Genomic DNA, 21,844 nt, shown 5'->3' on the forward strand with positions numbered 1-21,844 from the left:
AATAAAAGTGGTGCTTGGCTGGAAGCCTTTAATTATTCATGACATACAAGATTCAAGTCTCCTTCTACGGTCTCACTTCCTAATTATATTGCTAGTGGCTGCCCCAATTGATTTCATTCTCCTAGGTTGCATATGAAATATTGTGTTTGGAAAAATGCAAATCTGTCCTGTGGTATAGAGCATTTCAGCAACTTCTTTTTCATTTTTATAGCCCACAGGATGAAGACACTTCTTTCCATTTTGATGGCAGTGGGTATTCAGTTGTGGAGAGGGCCCTCCGTTCCACTGTGACTCAGATAATCATGTTTTTCAGCACCTTCTCGCCTAATGGGCTCCTGCTGTATCTTGCTTCTAATGGCACTGTAAGAAAACGTTTGAGATTTTACATTGATCAAAATTGTATTTAGAAATGAACCTTGTAAAGGTTTGATTTCCCCCCCCCCCCCCCATCTTTCTGCTTCTCTGTCTTGGAACCAATTATCACCTTGTATTGTGACATGGATATCTTATACGATTTTGACCCCTGAGAATCTCTTTGAAGCAATAGAATTAAAATATAAATATTCTCCATGGGGTACTAGTCCATGATGATAATTCAAAATGTGTTAAAAAAGGGTAGTAATCTAAGGAGATATTATCAGGAGGCCCAAAATCAACAAAGCAAATGTATATGTGACATTAATTATTGAAACCTGACTCAGCAAATGGGGTAAGCAATCCTGATGGTGAGTCAGACCACCCTGCATAGTAATGGGGTAAAAACAAAAGGAATCCAAATATGGGGATATCCTTCTAGAGTATTATTACAAGGGATCCTATTTTTCCCATGATAAACACAAAATTCTCCCATTAAAAAAACATAAAAATCCACGTTTTTCTGTGACTGAAATGAAATGGGTCACTGGGGCTTGGGCTGTCTGCCCCACATGGCAATAGTAAAAACTAGATTCTCTCTAAAAATGCAAATTATGCATTTTTCCGTGGCAAACAGATTTCTAGGATCCCTGATTGTTGCTAACTTAATGTTGTTGTTATTAATACTATTATTATTAAAATGGTATTAAAGAGATTAGATTTTCTGAACATAGGAAAAGTAGGTGCCCTGAGTACAAGATATTTTGGATACATTAGTCACTTGCAATTTTTTATAAGGCTATCCCAAGATCTTTGAAGTATTCATTATTACATACTTTTCTTCACTCAGTGTATCTGTATATTTTTTTCTGCAGAGAGATTTCTTGTCCCTAGAGCTTGTTGATGGTAAAGTTAGATTAACTGTTGATCTTGGTTCAGGACCTCTTACGCTTACAACCGAAAATCGTTACAATAATGGAACATGGTACAAAATCTCATTCAGTCGTAACAAGAAGCAAGGTAGGATACAGACTGAAAAGTAAATGTTTATGATTTTACAAATAAGTGTCTGAAGTAGTCATTAGGAATGTCACCATTCCATGCCAGTTTTGTCTGGTTATTCCCAATGCACATTCATTCTTTGACAGCCATTTTTGTGGTGCTCTCTTGTTGAAAGTAATTCCAGTGCCAGTTTGTTGTGTGACATATGAACACTCTGATGCATGAATGAAGCTTGGCCTTAATATTATTCCTTTTATTATTATTTTTATGTGTATTGTGTAGAAAGAAAGAAAAACAATTTAAATAGTCTTTAAACACTGGAACACTGGAACACTGTGTCAATTGTTTCCTCCACAGCCTCATTATAAGTGCACAAGAGGAGTCCATAAGGGTTAATAGCAGACCTTTTTCTCTAACGGGTCATTAGCTGTACATCCCATCTCTGTCTTGATTTATATTCAGTACTCTATGCATTGCAGTCCAGCTCTTTAGGTCAGGAACCATCGTTTTGTTCAGTGTTTGTGCAGCGCTGAGCACAATGGGGTTCTAGTCCATGACAACTTCTAGGTGCTACTGTAATAATAATAATAATTAATAATTAATAATAAAACATAAAGCTATGGGTTAGGGTGGCTAAATTTGCATTGGTGTTTGTAAAGAGAAACTGGTACAGTCAGATGGCATGCAAGAAGGTACTATCCAAGATATCTCTCAGCATGGCCTCTATAAATACCTTGGAAATGGGGAACTGTTGAAGTTACAACATGAGGAAGTTAAAGAAGAAGTGAGGAAAGAATATTACAGACAAATAAGAATGGCTCTTAGGATAAAACTCACATAGAAGAATTTAATCCGAGCCATTAGTATGTGGGTGATTCCAGTAGTACCATACACTGCTAGAGCAATCAAGTGGAATCAAGAGAAGAAAACATTTGACATCCAAACAAGAAAGTTCCTGGTGATGCACAGAGTAATGAATCAAGAGTCAAGAGGTGGGTAGGCTGTACATCTGATGATATGATGGAGAAAAAGGTTTGCTACAGACAATGAAAAATATAACAGCAAATTATATGAGGAATCAACCAAAGTGAAGATCCTCTGGTCGCAATAACAAGCAATAGCTGAGCATGTGTCCCAGCCCAAGAAAGCATAAAAGAAAAAAGAAAGCAAATTGCCCAAGAAAGACTTGAAAGAGTTACACAGAAATTGGTGCACAGAGAGTGATGGTGAGAGATCGAACCCATTGGTGATCAAATATTAGCAAACTCATAGCTTGTAGCAGGTATGACAGTGTGACAACTTCCTGCAGTATCCTGGACAAACCTTATTGAATTAAGTTAAACCTTGTTAAGTTTAAGTATTTTAGGAGCTCACTGTATTAAAAATGTAAATGTTTATGTGTTACTGTGCGATTGTATGTAACTTGTCTGGGAGACATGACTAATGGGAAGTGGAAGTGTTATGTACTTCAAAGGATTCTTTTAAACAAAGGGCTAAGACAAGCATCTGGGAATTGAGCAGGCTTCCTAGGAAATACTTGCAAGGAGGTGAATGAGAAAACCCACATCTGGACTGGATCTTTTGAAGCTTTATCCTGGGGAGTGGTCCGTTGTCTCTGAATTACCTATTCCCAGGACAGGGCGGGAGGGGGGCCGGGGGGGGGGGCCCGCGGGGGGGGGCTCGCGCCCCCGGCCCGGGCTCTAGACGCCGGCGACCGGAGGCTGGGGGCTCTGGGCTCCCTGCAGGCCCCTGCGGCAGCGCGGGCAGACCCGAGCGGGCCGGAGTGGTGCGGCGGCGTGGTGGGTCCCGCGCCGCCAGCGAGCGCAGCGCCCCTCCGCCGTCCGCGCCTGCGGTCCTGTTCACCTGTCTGCGGCGCGGCTCAACCGAACCGCAGGGGCCCCAAAGTGGGGGGGGGGGGCCCCTGCTGGCCTGGGGGGGGGCAATTTGCCCTCCCCCCCTCTGGGCGGCCCTGTCCCAGGATCAAAAGGCTCAAACAGCCTAAAGGAGTAACTCACAGATTCATGAGAGTGCTTGTTCTGAGCTAACAGCTGATGAACTTGTGACCACAGAAAAACTTTTTGGTGGGTGTGAATGGGGTCCCATTTCCTCTCCAGGAAAACCCTGGCTGGTAAACCCTCTGAGTGAATTAATCAGCACACAGGTCCACCAAGGTACCTTCACCACATGTGTTTATTGTTTCTCTTTCTTAAGCTCCGGGTACAATATAACCAGCTAGCCTCAGTTATGAGGAGCCGCTTCCTGCTCTTTGACTTAGCCTTTTCAACTTTCCGCTTCCTTTCCTGGGTTCTCCGGTTGGTGATCTAATCACCTCATTAACTCGTCAGGCTACAAACAGGTGTAAGTGCTGTGTTCCACCTTAGCCACACCTAGAGCCCCAGGTGTTCTAAGTGACCGGGGTGCTGACTTTCACAGAGCCTAGTTTGAAGCAAGACTGTTGCAGGCCTGGTCTACACTGCAGAATTAGTAAGAGTAAGCGTAAGGCAGCATACGTTGACCTAACTCTGAAAGTGTCTACACTAAGATGTAGGTCTCACTGATGTAACTCGCCCATTACACTGACTTAACTTCGCCTCTGAGAGAGGCATAGCTCTAAAGTCAATGTAGGTAGGTCAACACAATGCCAGTGCAGACATTACATTGCTTGAACTGTTGCCGCCTTTCGGAAACTGTTCCACAGTGCCCTACACTGGCAGTTAAATCAGTGCAAGCGCTCCTGTCGAGGACGCACACCACCGACACAAGGAGCGTAGTATGGATGGGTAAAGCCGATTCAGTTACAGCAGTGGCTGTACATCAATGTAATTTAGGTTGATTTAATTTTGTAGTGTAGACTTGCCCACAGTTGGGTTTGAAGGACTGTTCACTGGCCAGAGCCCATGGTAGGGGTAGGATGATCTCTGATAAGCTTATTAGCATGTGTGTGGGTTCTTCTATTGTTTTAATGTGTTTTCTCTGTAATGTGTTCACTTTAGGAATAAATCCACTTGCTTAGAAAGAGCTGTGTGGTAATTTAATTGTGGCAATTACACAATTACTCAGGAGAATAGGAAAACAAGCCTGCTAACACAGTCTCACTTTGCTTTGGAATTCACAGGATAGGCAGGGAGCTGTGCAACCTGGAAATAGCCTGGTGGGAGGGAGAGAGACATGGGTCTCTGCCAAAGAGAGGGGCCAGCTGGGCACAGGGGCGGCTCTAGGCATTTTGCCACCCCAAGCACGGCAGGCAGGCTGCCTCCAGTGGCTTGCCTGCGGAGAGTCTGCTGGTCCCGCAGCTTTGAAGCCTGCGGGAGGTCCTCCGAAGCCACGGGACCAGTGGACCCTCCGCAGGCAAGCCGCCAAAGGTAGCCTGCCTGCCGCCCTTGCGGCACCAGCAGAGCGCCCCGCGCGGCTTGCCGCCCCAAGCACACGCTTGGCGTGCTGGGGCCTGGAGCCACCCCTGGCTGGGCATGCAGGTGCAGTTTCCCTTAACTGTAGTAAAAGAATACCCTCACGAGATTGACAGAGGGCCTCATTATAAGTGCACCTTTAAGGGTTAATTACATTGGAAACAAAATTGACCGACATATACTGCAGTTTGGAGAGTAGTTATGTTCCGAACCGGACTTGATGGTGCCACATGTGTTGAGCTCCTGCAAGAGCTGGGAGGGAATATATGACCAGACACAGTGAGATCGCCAAGTGGCTTCACTGGAACCTCTGGGCCAAATAACAGATTTAAATGAAACATGTGGTATTATGTCCACCACATTTAAAGAGCTCTAGAGAATGAAGAGGTTAAGATTTTATGGGATCTGGCAATTTTCACAGACCAAACAGTGCAAGCAAAGAGGCTGGGCACAGTTTTTGTATAAAAGACAAACAAGAACATGGCAATTGATATTGCCTACTAGCAGCCAGAAACATTAAAAAAATAAATAAAACAAGAAGAGAAGATGGTGAAGTATGAAGAACTCTGCCACAAAGTGGAACAATTATGGAAGACTAGAACAAATAAGATCCCAGTGATTACTGGAGTACTTGGAGCAATCTCTAAGGATATGAATGAACAATTTGAGAACACATTAGGATACAAGACATCATGATCAATGACCTCCAGAAGACAGTGCTCTTAGGCACTGTGAGAATGTTAAGGAAAGCCAAAGGAGAACAAGTGCATTTAAGCACCTAAAATGCAGGAGTTCTATGGAGGGTTTAGCAAAACTCCTAACTACCCAAACCTACGGAGTCGATTTGTGGTCAGGATTTATTGGTGATTCATGGGCATAAATTTTAGACAATAGCTTTCCTCTTTTTATGTTTAAATATTTTTGAAGGTGTGGGCGAGCAGGATCCCCACTTCTGTGCATTTATAATGTCCTTCCTCCCAATTTGTAGCACACGAGGGCTTCTCTCAGTAAAACAAACAGCCAAAAGAAAGGCCCTCTCCCCTCTTTTTCCCTCAGAGAGGGAAATCTGTATGAAAACAAAGAAAGGCAAAGATGGCCAAGCAATCAGGCAGGCTTTCTGGATTCAACCCTTTGGGCTTATTCTGTCAACATATTTATTTCCTTTTAATGGGGTCAATCTCTGGCCCCTCCTCTCGGGACATACTGCTTTGTAGTTGGGCTGTGCAGTTTTGAGAGTGGTGGGGCCTGCTGCTGTCTCCCTTTCAGCTGGCCTGTCTCTGCTGTCAGCAGTCTCTGAGGCAGAGCTGCCCTCCTCCTGTTCACCGCTCCTTCCTGTGGGCCAGTTTCCCCTTTTTAAACTCCACCCACTCCAGCATTGCAGAGCCCCTTGTTGGTGTTGAACAGGGCAGCAGAGTTTGTTAGTCTCCTCCCCAGACAGGGGCGGCTCTACAAAGTAGGCTGCCCCAAGCAGCGCGGAGCGCTGCGCCGCCCTTCCCCAGTCCCGCGGCGGGTCCCCTCTTCCCGCGGCTCCGGCATCCTGGGGAGGGCGGCATTTGCTCGGTGGAGCTCCGCCGGCATGCCTGCAGCAGGTCTACCGGAGCCCGGACGAGCGGACCTGCCGCAGCCGTCATGCCTGCGGGAGCTCAACTGGAGCCGCGGGAAGACGGGACCCGCCGCAGGCATGACTGCGGCAGGTCCGCTCGTCCCGGGCTCCGGTGGACCTGCCGCAGGCATGCCGGCGGGAGCTCCACCGGAGCCAAATGACGCCCTCCCCAGGATGCCGCCCCAAGCGGGCGCTTGGCCCGCTGGTGCCTAGAGCCGCCCCTGTCCCCAGAAGAGTGAGGGTGTGTCCATTCACAGAGGGGCTAATTTGTTTTAAATCCCCACAATCTCATTAAGGTTAAGATTTTGTCATGGGTGTTTTTAATAAAAGTCCCAGACAGGGCGCAGGCAACAAACAAAAATTCATGGAAGCCCGTGGCTGGTGTGAGGCGAACTCCCTGTCTGTGAGGGGAGGACTCCAGTGGGAACCCCACCAGGGGCTGATTGCTGGCCAGTGCTCCAGTCCTGCCACTGCTCCTGCAGTGGTGGTTGACCCAGCCTGGCTGCTGCTCTACCTGGGGCTGCTGTGGACCCAGCCGCTGCTTCGGCCCTAGGGGCTGACCTGTCGCTGGCTACTGCTCTGGTCCCAGCTGCTGCTCTATCTCCGCTGGCCCTGGGCCGCTGCTCCGGCTGCTGCTCCAGCGTCCCCTTGGGCTGCTGCTCTGGTTGCTGCTCCAGCAGCCCGGGCTGCTGCTCTGGTGTCCCCAGGCCACTGCTTGAGTTGCTGCCAAGTCACTGCTCTGGCCCACTGCTCCAGACAGCTGCTCTGGCCCCTGCGGGCTGACCCAGTGGCCACCAGCCACTGCTTCTGCAGTGGCAGCCTGCTGTTCCTGCAGCTTTGGGCCACTGCTCCTGCAGTGGGGGCTGACTACCAGCCGCTGCTCCAGTCCTGCTGCTGCTTCTGGGCAGGGGCTGAGAGCTGCTCCAACCCTGCCACTGCAGCGGGCTGTAGCTGAAGAAGTCATGGAGGGCCATTAAAGTAATGGGATCAGCAACCGCCGTGACAGAATCATATCCTTATTTATTATATATAGATACTTTTCTGTTGGTTTCTCCAAAATCTGTTTGCTTTTGGTAAAAGAACTGGCTAGCTTATCTAAAATCTTGAGAGTAAAATAGATTCAACTTCTATAGTGATTATACCTGTATTTGTTTTACTTGGGAAATTATTGTACGTTTCATACAAAAATATTGCCATGCTAGAAAATCATGTCTTAGTGTTTTTATCTGCTGATCTGTACTTCCTTTCTTTGCAGGAGTTTTGGCCGTCATGGATGCATATAATCTTAATTATAAAGAAACCAAGCAAGGAGAATCCCCTGGGGTAGCCTCAGACCTCAATCGCTCAGATAAGGATCCAATTTACATTGGTGGACTGCCAAGATCCAGGGCTGTGAGGTACAGAGTTCGTTCTTCCTTCTGTTTTTCCCCTCTGTTTACGAGTTTGTAAGTATTGGGGAGGATCTTCAGCTTGTGTAAATTTATAGTTCCATTGAAGTTACGACCGTTTACCCCAGCTGAGGATCTGGCCATTACTCATTATTATTAATTATTTAAATCAGTGGATCTCAAAGTGCTTTACAAAGGGAGGTAAGCATCATTGTCACCATTTTACTGATGGGGAAACTGAAGCAGAGAGGTGACATTACCGCCCCAAAGTTACAAGCAGACCAAGGCTCTTGGGTTCCAGTCCAGTGCTCTATCCTCTAGGCCACACTACGTAATTAGAACCACTAAGTGCCAGGGATCAACTGACCATCTACAAGATGTAGTCCTTGCTGATGTCTTTATACTTTACTTTATACCTCGTATTTAAATAACAATTGTCATTACTTCAGTGCTGTTTATAATGTTTATGGTTTTAAAATACCTATAGATAGAGTAGTGAGGACCTTGTTTCTTTTTAAAATAGCCAAATCAGTCTATATGTTACTGAAGTGTGAAATAAAATCAAATAAAACCATAGTCTGAATGCATGTAATTTTTATGTAGACACCATGGTTTCCAACTAGCGTTAATGGAAAAAAAACCTGTTCTTCAGCATAGATTTTTAAAAATCTTAAAATGGAATTTTTGCAACTCCGTCTCAGTACTTGGACTAGAGGAAGACCAAAAATAAAATATCCCAATAGGAGCCATTAAAAAAAAAAATTTTGTGGATGTCTCCAGTTTACAACATATGCTTTCTCTATTACACACCCACACTGGTCAATTCTTCAAGCTGCTTTAATTCACCCTCAATATAATGGCTCTAAAGTCTATATCTGATTTTTCCTGCAAATGAGGTAGTTAGATTTTTATATGGCATCTCTGTGCCTGGATAATTAGTGCCCACAGCTGAACCCCTAGGAAGGCACAATGAGCCAGTCCAAGTTAGACCAGGTCTTAGATTGTTCTAACTTGCACCAAAGAACAATTTATTCCCCAGACAGATCTAATAAGAAGGAAGGGGTGGGATAGGTGGTATAGAGTGCCTTTACCTCCTCCCTCACTGAGCATGTGTCATTGCAGCTGAGGATTCATGCTCCCCCCATTCCTCCCCACCAGCTTTGGAAATGAGTCATACTTTGGTTTTGCAGTGCATTGCTGTACATTTGTGTGTTTCAGCTTTTAGTGCTGTCTCTTCTAGATTTGGTAGTTCAGATAAGATTTAATGTATGTTGTGCAGCTACATTTTGGCTCAATTTTGCTCCCATTAAAAACAATGAGAAAACTAACCCTGACTTTAAAGAGCAGGATCAGCCCTTTAAATCAATCTCTCCTTTTCCTGTTGAATAATGTAACATTACATTTTCCCCAATAAATCCCAATTTAAATTATTAAACCAGTGTTTTGTTTTTACCATGGAAACTATTTTTTTTCTTTCAGGAAAGGGCTTAACAGAAGAACATATGTGGGATGCATTAAGAACCTGGAAATATCCCGCTCTACCTTTGACTTGCTAAAAAACTCGTATGGTGTGAGAAAAGGCTGCATACTGGAGGTAGGAAACTCTGGCAGCTCTGTTGGGTTGTTATACTCTGATTATTGCTGTGTATTAAACAATGAATCAATGTTTTGGGGGAGGGATAGCTCAGTGGTTTGAGCATTGGCTTGCTAAATCTAGGGTTGTGAGTTCAATCCTTGAGGGGGCTGATTAGGGGCAAAAATCTCTCTGGGGATTGGTCCTGCTTTGAGCAGGGAGTGGGACTAGATGACCTCCTAAGGTCCCTTCTAACTCTGATATTCTATGATTAAATGTAGAGAGTAGAAGTGTATTGATTTGTTGAGAAATTATCAATTAGTCCACCATTGGTATTGTTCTTTCACACTGGACATCTCATAGGGGACAAAAGCTATCATTTATTTCTCTCCTTTTGCAAAACAGCCTATCCGTAGTGTTAGCATCTTGAATGATGGCTACATTGAGTTGCTACCTAAGTCCCTGTCTCCAGAATCAGAACTGATGGTAACTTTTGCTACTAAGAACAGTAGTGGCATCATCTTGGCTGGTCTCAGCAAAGGAATGGAGAAGCGACGACGCAGACAAGCACATTTGGTTGGTACTAACTGCTTTTAAACCTTAAATACTTTTTCACAACTTTGCTTCAACATGTCTGATCACCTGTTTAGTTTAAGAATATAAACTGGATAGCAATGCTAGAAAAAAATCCACTGGGGTGTGAGTAGAAAGTTTTTCTCAAGCAAATGACATCCACTCTTTCAGAATGTAAACTTTCCCTACAAATTAAAAAATATATATCTAGCCCTGATGGTTGCAAAGAAAGTCTTCCAAATATGGGCCAAAGGCAAACCAATGCAGTGTTGTGTTCCTGAATCTGCAGACAGACAACTCCAATACCTCTGCTGCTGCTCATGGTTTTGCAGAATTGTGGCAGAGTGAATATTGTTGATTTTGCTGCTTCTATGTGGACAGGTTGAAATTGAAAAGAATCAGGTCAGTTTCACCCTGCTACTACTTCGAAAAGCTATGAACAGCAACAGAGGCAGGCAGTGGGGAGGAAGACCCAAACACAGAGATTGGGTAGGAAGTAGAGTGAAGGCACCCTAGACATCTGATTGTAGCAGCCAGGAGGCTGATAGAAGGGTAGGATAGTAGAGACCCACTCAACCTACAACATTCAAGAGGCTCTGGAATGAGAGGGAGAACAGAGGGAGAGACAATGCTGCTTTCCCTTTCCAGCAGCAGGTGGTGGTGGTTGGATTCAAATTTATCAAACACCTGCTATTTGGAGGCTGGTATGAAAGATGGAGCTCCCAAGCAGCATCCAAGGACAGCATCACAGCTTCCTTTAGCACTGTCATATGGGGATATAAAGAGATTGGGTTTTTACCTGAGCTTTTACCATGGACAGGGGGACTCTCAGCTTTCATGTCTCTTTAGTTAGAAGGCTTAGTTCTCTAGCTTTTATCTGTTCTCATTCACTATCACAAGTGTTACAATGTTTGACTTGCAAACACTGCAGGGGCCAGTTTGTGTTTTGGTATTTTATTTTTGAACTGTTTCCATTGAAATTTCAAAAATAAACAAAACAAATAAAATAAATGATGGATGTTTTCTTTTGGTTGTGGAGTTCATCAAAGTTTGTCTATAACACCTAAATTTGGTGGCAGATTTGACCAAATCACCCTTTTAAGTATTATTGATAGGGTATGAAAGAAAACAGTTGCAGTAAAAAAATTAATGGAATGATTAAATCTCCACAGCCCTTCTTTTCCATCATGCTGATTGATGGTCATCTTGCAGTGCATATTAATGCAGGAGACAGAGCAAGTACTAGAAAAATCATCCTCCAGCCTGCTAATGGAACATACAGTGATGGGCAAGAACATTCTGTCATCCTGATCCGGAATAAGAGGTACATGTGACTGTGAACAGTACCACTTGTTTAATTACTGTATGTCATTGTCAGTTCACCATGTTCCCTGAAGAACTGACTTAGCTAGCTCATTTCAGTGGAATAATCAGGGTTGTGTGTTTCTGTTGTTAATGGAAGAGTCCTGATTTATATGCTAATTACATACTTCCAGTGATTAAGTTGTGCATGAAAGCTCCCTTGAAAGCTTTAGACAGTCTGGACCACCTGAGTAAAATGTACTAAATATTGCTAGAAAAAATAGACAGTTAATTGACTATTTACTTATTTGACTAAGAAACATACATGTCCAATTTACTCCTGTAACCGGATTAGTCATCACATTTTTAAAGCTACTCAACAAATCCATCCTACTAAATAATAAAATATTCTTCAAAGAACCTCTTTAGCTGTAAATGGTGTAGGTGGATTATCAAAATCACTGAATCTTTACATAGGCGTGGGAACTAGGGTGTGTGTGGGGGGGGTGCTGCACTTACGCGGGGCTCTGCTCTTGGTTCCGCACCCAGGGTTCTGGCTGCTGGCCCGGCACCCGGGGTCCCGGCTGCCGGCCCCATGCTAGGGGCTCTGCTCCCAGCCCCAGCTCTAGGGGATGGGAGAGGGGTTCAGACAGGAGTAAGGGGGGCATGAGGTAAAAGATGTGGGGACCAGTGCTTTACAGTTTTGCTGGCTTTCAGCACCCCCACTATAAAAAGTGTTCCAGAGCCACTGAATCTTTATTTCTTAGCACATGGCATTACTGAAGTTGAAATTAAGTTCCTTGTTGAATGATTTTTCCGCTTCACCCTTTCAGGATGATAATAGTACAAGTGGATGAAAGTAATCCTGCAGAACTGAGACTTGGCTTGTCAGCAGAAACGAGCCCCATGAATATTTCCAACTTCTACGCTGGTGGGGTTCCAGCAGGAGAGGGCATTTCTGGGTTCAAGATGACAGGATCTTTTTACGGCTGTATTAGAAATCTGATCTTTAACATGCAGTAAGTCAGAGTAAATGGCAGCACTCTTTTGGAGAATGGAACTGCATTCCTGTGAATATAAAATATAAACTATCAGAGGGGTAGCTGTGTTAGTCTGGATCTGTAAAAGCAGCAAAGAATCCTGTGGCACCTTATAGACTAACAGACATTTTGAAGCATGAGCTTTCGTGGGTGAATACCCACTTCGTCGGATGCAGCTTTTGCTGTAAAACTGTTGCTTTTGACTATAAGATCTCCAGCGAATGGACCATATCTAATTATTTTTTTGTACTGTGGGCAAGCATAATGCCAGCACTCTGTAATAAATAGTAAAATGCAAAAGAGATTAGTATCAAACTTGCATCAATGAGTGTTGCAGGCCACGTTTTCAGAAATTCAGTCAGACTCAAAAGTGCCTTTAGTGTATGTAGATACATTGCACAAAACACAGTTGGGTTCCCAGTGATCTGATTTGCATGCACAAATAAGATAATTGGCCAAGAAAACTGTTGCATGAATATTGTTGTATAGAATTAGAGGATACTCTTTAATGATTTTCTCCCATTGTGCTTAACCCCTTTGAAGCATTTTCCACTGACGTGCAAGTCTTCACCCATTGACAAGTGGGTAAGTTCTTGTAAAGTACTTTCCTCTACTCAGAGCCCTCTCCTTTGTAAACCCAGGCTTCTGGATTTCACCACTGCCGTGAGGTACGAGCATGTAGATATGGACAGCTGCTTGCTTTCAGAGAAGCCTAAACCTGCCATCCAAGCAGAAGATATTGAGATTCAACCAGAACTGCGGCCTTTGCCAATTCCACTGCGGCCTCTTACCAATATTGAGAAAGTACATACTACAAACTTAGTGCATGCTGCCCCTGTCGGCAAAGTGAGTATTGATGGGGGAGCAAGGTCTATCCTAGCTGTGTTTTTGTTAACCCCAAATACAGAGCCATACGCTTACTTCCCTTCTGTGCCATGGAGAGATAGAGATGAATGTAAAGGACATGAACAAGGGCTTGAAAAGATGGTTTGTAAGAGAAAAAGCAATAGTATATCATACTATACCTCTGTACAGCAGTCACTTCTGGGCCTTACACCTGAAAGGCCGTGAGGAAGGGAAATGCAGTTAAGTGTGCCAATGATCAGCCACCTGTACACTTGCAACTGAGGAGTTCTCCATAAAAAAAGGGGGATATAGCCCTCAAGGCAGGTGAAGTTAGAGAGTAGTTGCTATTCTAGGCGTGTTCTCCTGCCAAAGTGGATCTATGTTGAGATTTGCAGTGCAAATTAAAGTTGATTGAATCGATGTTATGTCACCATAAAAACTCAGTGGTCATGTGCATACAGTTGCTAGTCCCTGCCGTGCTTTCATTGCTGAGGAGGAAGCCTGGACCATTGTGGAGGCACATGATCAATAATCGTATCACAGTCTTTACCTGTGAGTCTTGGGTCTATGTGTAGTTCGCACAATACCTGTGTGTGCTAGATTCCCAAGAACATGTTGCAGCATTACTTTTCTCTTTCTGAGGCTGTGTATTTTTATAACTGAGTGTTTCCTGAGTGTCTGGTAATCATTTTTATGTGGGAGGAGGAGATAGGTTTTGTGGATTTTATACCACATGCCTATAAAAAGAAATGCTAAGCCGTCTGAGACCTGTATTATAATTTCGATTCAGACTCTGATTCAGAGCTATTGATGCTCTGAATATGTGAGAATATCTCCCCAAGAGTAGCTAAGGAATTTCACACCAAAATTCTACTCTGACCTCCCAGAGACAAAGACTGAGAGACTAATGAATAAGTAAACTGGAAGTAAATTAATAAATCAAAAGCTGTAACACCTAACTAGCAGAGACTTTTGTGTTAGTGCTGTGAAGCATGGGCTAGTCATTATAACTAGTTTTCTTTGTGCCTGCCAAATGTCCCAACCATCTGAGAGGTCAGGCGATTGCTATTACAGTACACTTCACATTTTTTCCAGTGTGGCAGTTGCACACGGAGAATACAGCACAGCTAGGTCGCCATAAAACAGTACTATTTAAGCAACAAAATATTTTAATACCTCTTGTGGAGTATTCTCTTTAATGAAGCTCTTTCATTAACAGGGACAGTGTGCACAGGATTCAATACCAGATCATGTTCCCGGTGCCCACCAGTTTGGCCTTGCTAAAGGGAGCCACATAGTACTGCTTTTTAATCAGTCAGCCGTCAGAAGGAAGTAGGTATATCTTGAATTACACATGACACATAGTCTTGCATTTAGCTGCATAATAGAGAACAATTTCTATGAAGGAGTGGTGGAGCAGGGTTTCTCCCCAAACCCAGCGTCAGACCTTGCCTCTGCCTTAGTTTCTTTACTCTGCCATTATCAACTAAAGCACCACACCTGGTGGATTGTAATTACACTACTCTCCCAGGATCTTCTTTATTAACATAAAGTAATGGTTTAACTCAAAATCAGAGTCTCCCAGACTTCCTCTTCAGGCATAGCTGTCCTTTGTGCCCCTTGTGGGCTTCTAAATCTCTCACAGAGTTTTCCTTCCCCTCCCAAAATATTCCAGCCAGGTCTTATTCCAGAAACTTCTTCCTCAGTTCCCTCTGGATGCCCTGCAGGAGCCCCCTTCTGCACTCACTCCTCCGGCCACCTGCTCTGAGAGCTAAGGAGAGTCTTCCTGCTCAGTTTTTCCACCAGTAGGCTGGTTTCCAGCCTTCCCACCCTGCTCTTATATACACTCCCTAGATATCTGTCTATGTGCTAAGAAGCATCTCCCTGATCGTTTTAGTCTCTCCCTGAACTCAGGCTTCTCTATATATCCCAGCAGGCCTGGCTATGAGTCACAGGCTTCTACCAGGTTAGCCCAGGGCTCATTTCCTTTACCTGGAGAAGTGGGCTGAGCCTTTTTAAAAAAAAAAAAAATTGGAGATATACCTATCTCCTAGAACTGGAAGGGACCTTGAAAGGTCATTGAGTCCAGCCCCCTGCCTTCACTAGCAGGACCAATTTTTGCCCCAGATCCTTAAGTGGCCCCCTCAAGGATTGAACTCACAAACCACTGAGCTATCCCTCCCCTCCTCCGAAGGTGCAGCTGAATCCAACCCCCCTTAAAGAGCCCACTCACCCTGTGACAAGCTGTTTGTGTGTTTCTGATATATGGAAATACTTTTTATTGTGGTAACTCTATTGGTTATGCTCTCAAACATATCTAATGGGTTATAATTTGCTTTGGTCCTTTTTAAACCAATAACTTTTAGTCTTAAGGGAAGTTTTCTATCACTATAGAACAAGGATTTGAAAAATATTTTATTTTTATTGTCTAGACTTTCTATCCAGCTGAATCTGAGAACCTTTGCCACTAGTGGCCTGATTTACTACCTGGCTCACCAGAACCAGATTGATTATGCAGCCCTTCAGCTTCATGGGGGACAACTCTATTTCTTATTTGATCTTGGAAAAGGAAAAGCAGTAGCCTTTCACCCTGTGGCCATCAGTGATGGCAAATGGCACACGGTAGGTACCCAAGAGGCTTGACCTCACCTGCAATCAATTTTGCTTGCCTTATCCACACATTAGCAAGAGTGTTTGCATGCAGGACTTGGCCACTGAATAATGGACTTCTCTTTTTTATTCTTATTAACTGTGAAGTCAGTCCTGCACCTTGTAGCCTATAAAGTACTTCAGCTTATTGAGAGACAATTATTTAATGAAAAGAGGGGTAATAAGCCAAAGCTGCAATCATCCCTTCTATGGGAAAATCCTTCAGAGTGGCCTGGAAACTCTGAGTTTGCCTGCATGGAGTTGTAAGTAGTAGGGCTGGAGAACACCGAACCCCTAAGGTGCCAGTAACATGCTAGGTGTACCATGATTTGGAGGCAAACATTGCAGGTGCTCCAACAGCTAAGCCTTCTGGTGCTAGCCCTTGCGGATCTGAATAATCACCCAGACATGTGGTTAAGAGAAAAGGGTCTTTAACTAGGTCTGGAAGGAAAAGGAAAGGTTGCAAATACCATAGGTACAGAGGCTTAAACAGCTACAGTTCAAAGAGAACAGTAGCAGTTCTTGTTAGAGCCCTGGGACAGTCCAGTTGAGTCAGGGATCTTCATGCCTAGTGCCTGGGTCTCTCTCTCCAGTCCGGTCTCTATTCAAGCAAATAGGAGCTTGCAGGTTTCCAGGCCAGGCTCAGTTAGTGTCTCTCATTGGGACCTTGCTGCACTGGCTTGCTCTCCAGCCATTGTTGCTCCCCCATAAGCCCTACACAGATCTACGCCCAGCTATAGTGTCTGGCAGACACAGCTTGTTCCACACATGGCTCTGCTCACAGTTCCTGGGGTGGGGGTTCCCTATCTGCACCCAGCTTCTCTGCAGATCCTTGCTACTCGCTGCTGCTTCCCAAAGATGCCTAGTCATTTCCTCATTCAGGGTCCTTCCTCCTACCTGGCCAGGAGGAAGGGGATGTGCAGTGGGTAGGGAACTCATAGGAAATGTAGTCCCTGCTTAGCAGGTTCATCACAGAATTTTTCTGCAGATTCCTCCATTAGGGGCAGGAGTTGGTGCAATGTAGAGAAAGCGCGTGTGTTGGCCACAGATGTCAGAGAATCCAATAGAGATTCAGTGCAGAGACCTTGTATCTGTATACCTTGCCTCTCTCTCTGGTTCCCTGTCAGCAGAGGTCCACTGGACCCCCTTGTCTCTGGGAGGCTCCTCCCTTTGTGAGGATGTTGGGTTCCACGCTACACTGGAGCTACACACAAAGGTTAGAACTAACGCTGTCAGCATTAACTTTAGTGTGAATTTTCCTTGACTCTGGTGGGGAAGACAATATACATCCCATTAGTCCTTGCCCTTCTTCTCCATGCCTGGAGACCTGAGGGGGCTTCTGTGGGGATGGATGGCACAGCGGTGCCACCTTCCACATCCAGCCTGGGAATCCTCAGAATATTGTCTTGCATGCCTAATACAAGTAGAGCAACAGACAACATAAGCTACCACACAAAGAAAGCAAAGATGAGCTACAGTCAGAGACACCACAGATGAGCTCTAGTATATGTTGAGGGGCAGAATATTACAGAATTATGGTCCCCACCAGCAGTTTTGAAGCCAGAAACTTAAATATAACTAAAATAGACTCGTCGTTTTATTTAATGCATTAAATACTAATAGTAAGACCTTGAAATGCACTTGCAGGACAATAGGCAATCAGTGCAGGCCATGGAGTGTTTGAGCGTCAGTGATTTGAGGATGAAGACCCTTGAGCAGTAATGCTGTTGCGTTCTGAAATAACCTCAACTTGTAGATGACTTCTAAGAGTAACTCCAAATACAGCATGCTAACACAATCTAGTCTCTGAAATCATCGTCAGAAACGGATCTTGCCCACTCTTATTGTGGGCAGCAGGTTGACACAAACTTTGCTATTTCTTTTAGGTAAAGACAGAGTATGTTAAACGAAAAGGCATAATCACCGTCGATGGACAGGAATCTGCAGCAGTTAATGCTCTGGGAGATGTTAACACGTTGGATGTGGAGGGGAAGCTCTATCTGGGAGGGCTTCCTTTAGATTATACAGCTAGAAATATTGGAAATGTAAGATTTCTTTTGAAAATATCTTTGTTAAAAATATATAAGAGATAACCCAAATGGTTCATAGCATAAGCTAAGCCCCAACTATCTGGGGTTAGGAAGCATAATTTTCCAGTACAGGGTTTTTTCACCTTTCTCTATAGCACCTGGTACTGGTCACTGACGGGGCTAGGATACTGGACTAGATGGTCTGCCTCCTTGTATATTGTAACTTCACACTTACCTCTTCCATAATTGGACTTACTGTATTACAGGCTAACAAAGATGTGAACACTTTGAATCTATAATTTAATCAAAACAATGGTTAGAAATACTAGTGATTTTCATAATAACGTACTGAAGCAAATTCAAGCGCCTTTAATTTATGAGCTTGTTCTCTGTTCCCGTTAATGGCAATGGCAAACTCCTCATTTATTTGCATCACAGAAGGAATAGGCCCCTCAAGCATATGTCTTTGACTATTAGCATTTCTAGGCAGTTTTGATATACTCTGTCTATTTTTACTGCTGTAAGGCATCATATACATTTGTGGCACTATATAAATAATTATGTTGGTGCTTTAAATCCCTGAATGTTCTCTTCAGAGAATCCTTAATTTACAGTGATGTCAGGCATTGCTGTGAGAGATCAGCCTGCAGTTTGCCTAGGGTCACCAGACAGCAAGTGTGAAAAATCAGGACGTGGGGTGGGGGGTAATAGTAGCCTATGTAAGAAAAAGACCCAAAAATCGGAACTGTCCCTATAAAATCGGGACATCTGGTCACCCTAAATTTGCCTTATGTATTAACTGTCATATCTCACTACACTCAGGTCACTCACAGTATCCCTGCATGCATTGGCAATGTGATGATTAACAACAAGCAACTCAACAAAGAGAGCCCCATCTCCATCCTTGCTGTGAATAAATGTTATGCAACAGCACAGGAAGGCACTTTCTTTAATGGAAGCGGGTTTGCTGCTCTAGGTAAGTGTCATTAATAGAATCAATAGCTTATTGAATTAGTGCTCATGAAAACACATCAATTTTATGTCTAGATGCAACGAACATAATTAAATGACACTTCATTCAACTATTGTATATTCTGGGTATGTATTTCTAACTGACTTCTTCCCCCTTTATGTCCAAGACTGCCCCCTGCCCACTCGCTAATGATCTGGCAGTCTGCAAAGGAGTCTCTGACACAAGTAAAAGACATAACTCTTCTCCAGCTGAGAAAAGAAACAGTGGGGTGTGTGTGTGTAAGAGTTTAAACTGGTGTAATTTAAAGGCTGAGGAATCAGAAGGTATAAAGGAGTGAATTTGAAAAAGGATGGTGCTCACTTTACACTTTTTCCATAGGTGCTAGAACTGGGGGTGCTGCCACACCTCCTGGCTTGAAGTGGTTTCCATCATATACAGGGTTTACAATTTGGTTCAATGGCTCTCAGCACCCCCACTATACAAAATGTTCCAGCACCTCTGACTTTTTCCGTTTCCTCAACATATTGAACTACACCAATGTAAACTCCCTCAGATCTACTTAAGCCCAATGTACTGATGTAAGAGTCTAAATGAGTGAAAGGGAACTTCACCGCATGTAAGGGAATTTTAACTCTCACCACTTTTACACATAGTTTCTGAATTTGGATTATAGTCTACAAACAGCTTTCCAACAAAAACTCTGTCCAGTCAGGGTAATTATCATGCCTATTAATTATTACATGTACTATTGATTACTTGTCACAGTTCAGGGCAACTGCACTTGTATTCCCCCTCCATGCAATGGCACCCACTCTTAGGGCACATCTGCACTGCACTTTCCTCACACCCATTTATAGAGTATAAACACTGCATGCCCCCCTAGCATGGGTACAGATAGCAGGGTAGATGGTGAGGCACTGCTTAGGGGAGTAAAGATATGCTTAAACCCTGTGGATATGCACCCTATACATCTTTAGGTCCCCACACAGTGCTGTTTTTAGCAGTATGGTGTCCTGTGCCACACCACTGATGGAATCTTTCCTCACTGCAGGGAAAGGCTCAGGCAGTGGGGAAGGCTTCCTGCTGCTGAAGCTTTTCCATGCAGTCTCCCTGCTGCCAGTCTTTAATAAACAGCTTAATTGCTAAGTTACCAGATGGTTTTCTCTAAGCAAATACATTTATTCTTAAGGTAAAAGCATTACAGAAAAAATAACATATTAAAAATAATAAAGAACCTACACACACACACACCAAGAAGTTTACCAGAGATCACTCCTACCATTTCCATAAGGATTCTGGCCCATGTCAATCCTTCGAACCTTTCCCTAAGGATTGGGACCCTCCCCTTGGACAGAGGGTTCTGTCTGTTTGCTGCATCAGAAAGAAGGCCTTGCATTCTTTGTCTGTTGGCCTCTGGAGAATCTACTTTGAACTAGTATAAGCAAGCCTGCCACAGGAGTTGGTGCCTCTCTGGGGTGTTTCAACCTGAGAGAATTTGCCCACTGTTCTTAGTTCCTGGAGGGGCTGTGGTTACCCTACCCTATGGAATTACATACAATCCCTGGCCCACAATGATACATAAACTCAATACAATACAAAGATATATTGCAGAATATTGCCAAACCTGTCACATGCCTAATCTTTTACTTTATGCTTATCATTTATTTTTCAGTCAAAGAAGGTTATAAAGTCCGATCTGATGTGAATGTTACGTTTGAGTTCCGCACCATGGCTATGAATGGAGTTCTTCTTGGAATTAGTAGTGCTAAAGTAGATGCTATTGGACTGGAGATTGTGAATGGCAAGGTGGGTTGCATAGGTAGGGGACACTCACTAGGGGAGCTGAATTTAGGGATAGTTCTCCAAGGCTTGTGCAAAATGGGAAAGTCAGACGTGTTGAGCATTACATCAGTAATAAGTGATGAAACCAAAAGACCAGAAGACAATGTGATAGAAACAAAGATGTTGCCGTGATTCATAAATACAACATGTAATCTGGGGCAAACTTTTGGTCACAAGGAAGGTGGGTTCACATCATGATGTTCACCACAATGTGAAGCAGCACAGGGACTCCTCATCCTATAGTTACTGACAATAGTACTTATGTCAGCCTGAATAATTTGTGCTTTCCTTTCTAGTTGGACTAGCTACTATACTGTGTATGCTGTTTGCTGGACCACCAAAATACCTTTCATATATGTTGGTACCCTTTTCAATTAAGCTAAACTTGCCCTTATCCAAGCATGCTCTTGCAGAAAGTATTTAGCTGCTGTGTCTTAGCAAGAATTTTGTTAGCATAGGTGAAAGTCCTATTGTTATTCTGAGATGAGAAATTGTCTGGAAATGGAATGAGTCATCATAATGCATTCAATCATTTTCTTTTAAAGTGAGACTGAAGAGCTTGGAGGAAAGTATATATAAGAAAGTTGGCTTAAGTTTCCCTGTTTCTTTTGCTAGAAGTCATAGTTATTTATAAAACTGATTTATAAATCCATCAATTTAATTTTACTTAGGAAAAGAAAATAGTACAAGATTTAGTCCCCTTTTTGGCGACAGTTAAAACAAAGGAGAACTATAAATCTCTAAAACGGGATTAATGTAAACAGATGAGGCCTTTTAAATTGAATTAAAAACAAATTCTGTGATTACTTTTCAAGTATAAATTATATTTTTGAATTATATTTCTTTCTGGATACAATTGACAAAGCTAAAAGCTAACAACATTATCTAAAACTTTTCAGTGAGACTGCCTAATGATACTTCAGCAGTGAAGAAAAGCATAAGCCAGCTCAGAATAACAGAACCCAAAGAAAACACAATGGCTGTTTGAACCAAGCCATCTCATAAGCACTATTGTGAATTTACAGGAAATATTTTTCCATTAAGTGTATTTTTTTATGGAGGTGGAGGCTTTTATGCCTTTATGTGAGACATGGGGGCTGGTGGGATTGTCCACCACTATTTTCCCCCATGCATACACTCATCCTAAAGGCTTCATGTCCTAACTATCATCTCTTCATCTATCATCTGTATTAGAACGGACACGGCATCCTTGGACACCTTAGTGAACATGCGGGAAAACGGTAGCATTACCAAAGTATTGT

The 21,844-nt window shown here is 43.5% G+C and overlaps 1 protein-coding gene across 2 annotated transcripts in view; it reads left to right on the top strand.

Moving 5' to 3' along the window:
* Positions 1 to 21,844, top strand: part of LAMA1 (laminin subunit alpha 1) — a 142,603-nt gene that overhangs the window by 114,906 nt on the left and 5,853 nt on the right. For both annotated transcript variants that reach the window (XM_039527579.1, XM_039527580.1), the window contains exons 49-61: positions 212 to 362; positions 1,230 to 1,374; positions 7,622 to 7,763; positions 9,234 to 9,348; positions 9,733 to 9,903; positions 11,073 to 11,224; positions 12,036 to 12,221; positions 12,884 to 13,088; positions 14,308 to 14,420; positions 15,521 to 15,710; positions 17,624 to 17,782; positions 18,590 to 18,743; positions 20,413 to 20,546. In XM_039527579.1, coding sequence (XP_039383513.1) covers positions 212 to 362; positions 1,230 to 1,374; positions 7,622 to 7,763; positions 9,234 to 9,348; positions 9,733 to 9,903; positions 11,073 to 11,224; positions 12,036 to 12,221; positions 12,884 to 13,088; positions 14,308 to 14,420; positions 15,521 to 15,710; positions 17,624 to 17,782; positions 18,590 to 18,743; positions 20,413 to 20,546 — 2,017 coding nt within the window. The remainder of the gene's footprint in view (positions 1 to 211; positions 363 to 1,229; positions 1,375 to 7,621; positions 7,764 to 9,233; positions 9,349 to 9,732; positions 9,904 to 11,072; positions 11,225 to 12,035; positions 12,222 to 12,883; positions 13,089 to 14,307; positions 14,421 to 15,520; positions 15,711 to 17,623; positions 17,783 to 18,589; positions 18,744 to 20,412; positions 20,547 to 21,844) is intronic.

Source organism: Mauremys reevesii, linkage group 2 (assembly GCF_016161935.1).
Source record: "Mauremys reevesii isolate NIE-2019 linkage group 2, ASM1616193v1, whole genome shotgun sequence".
NCBI lineage: Eukaryota > Metazoa > Chordata > Testudines > Geoemydidae > Mauremys > Mauremys reevesii.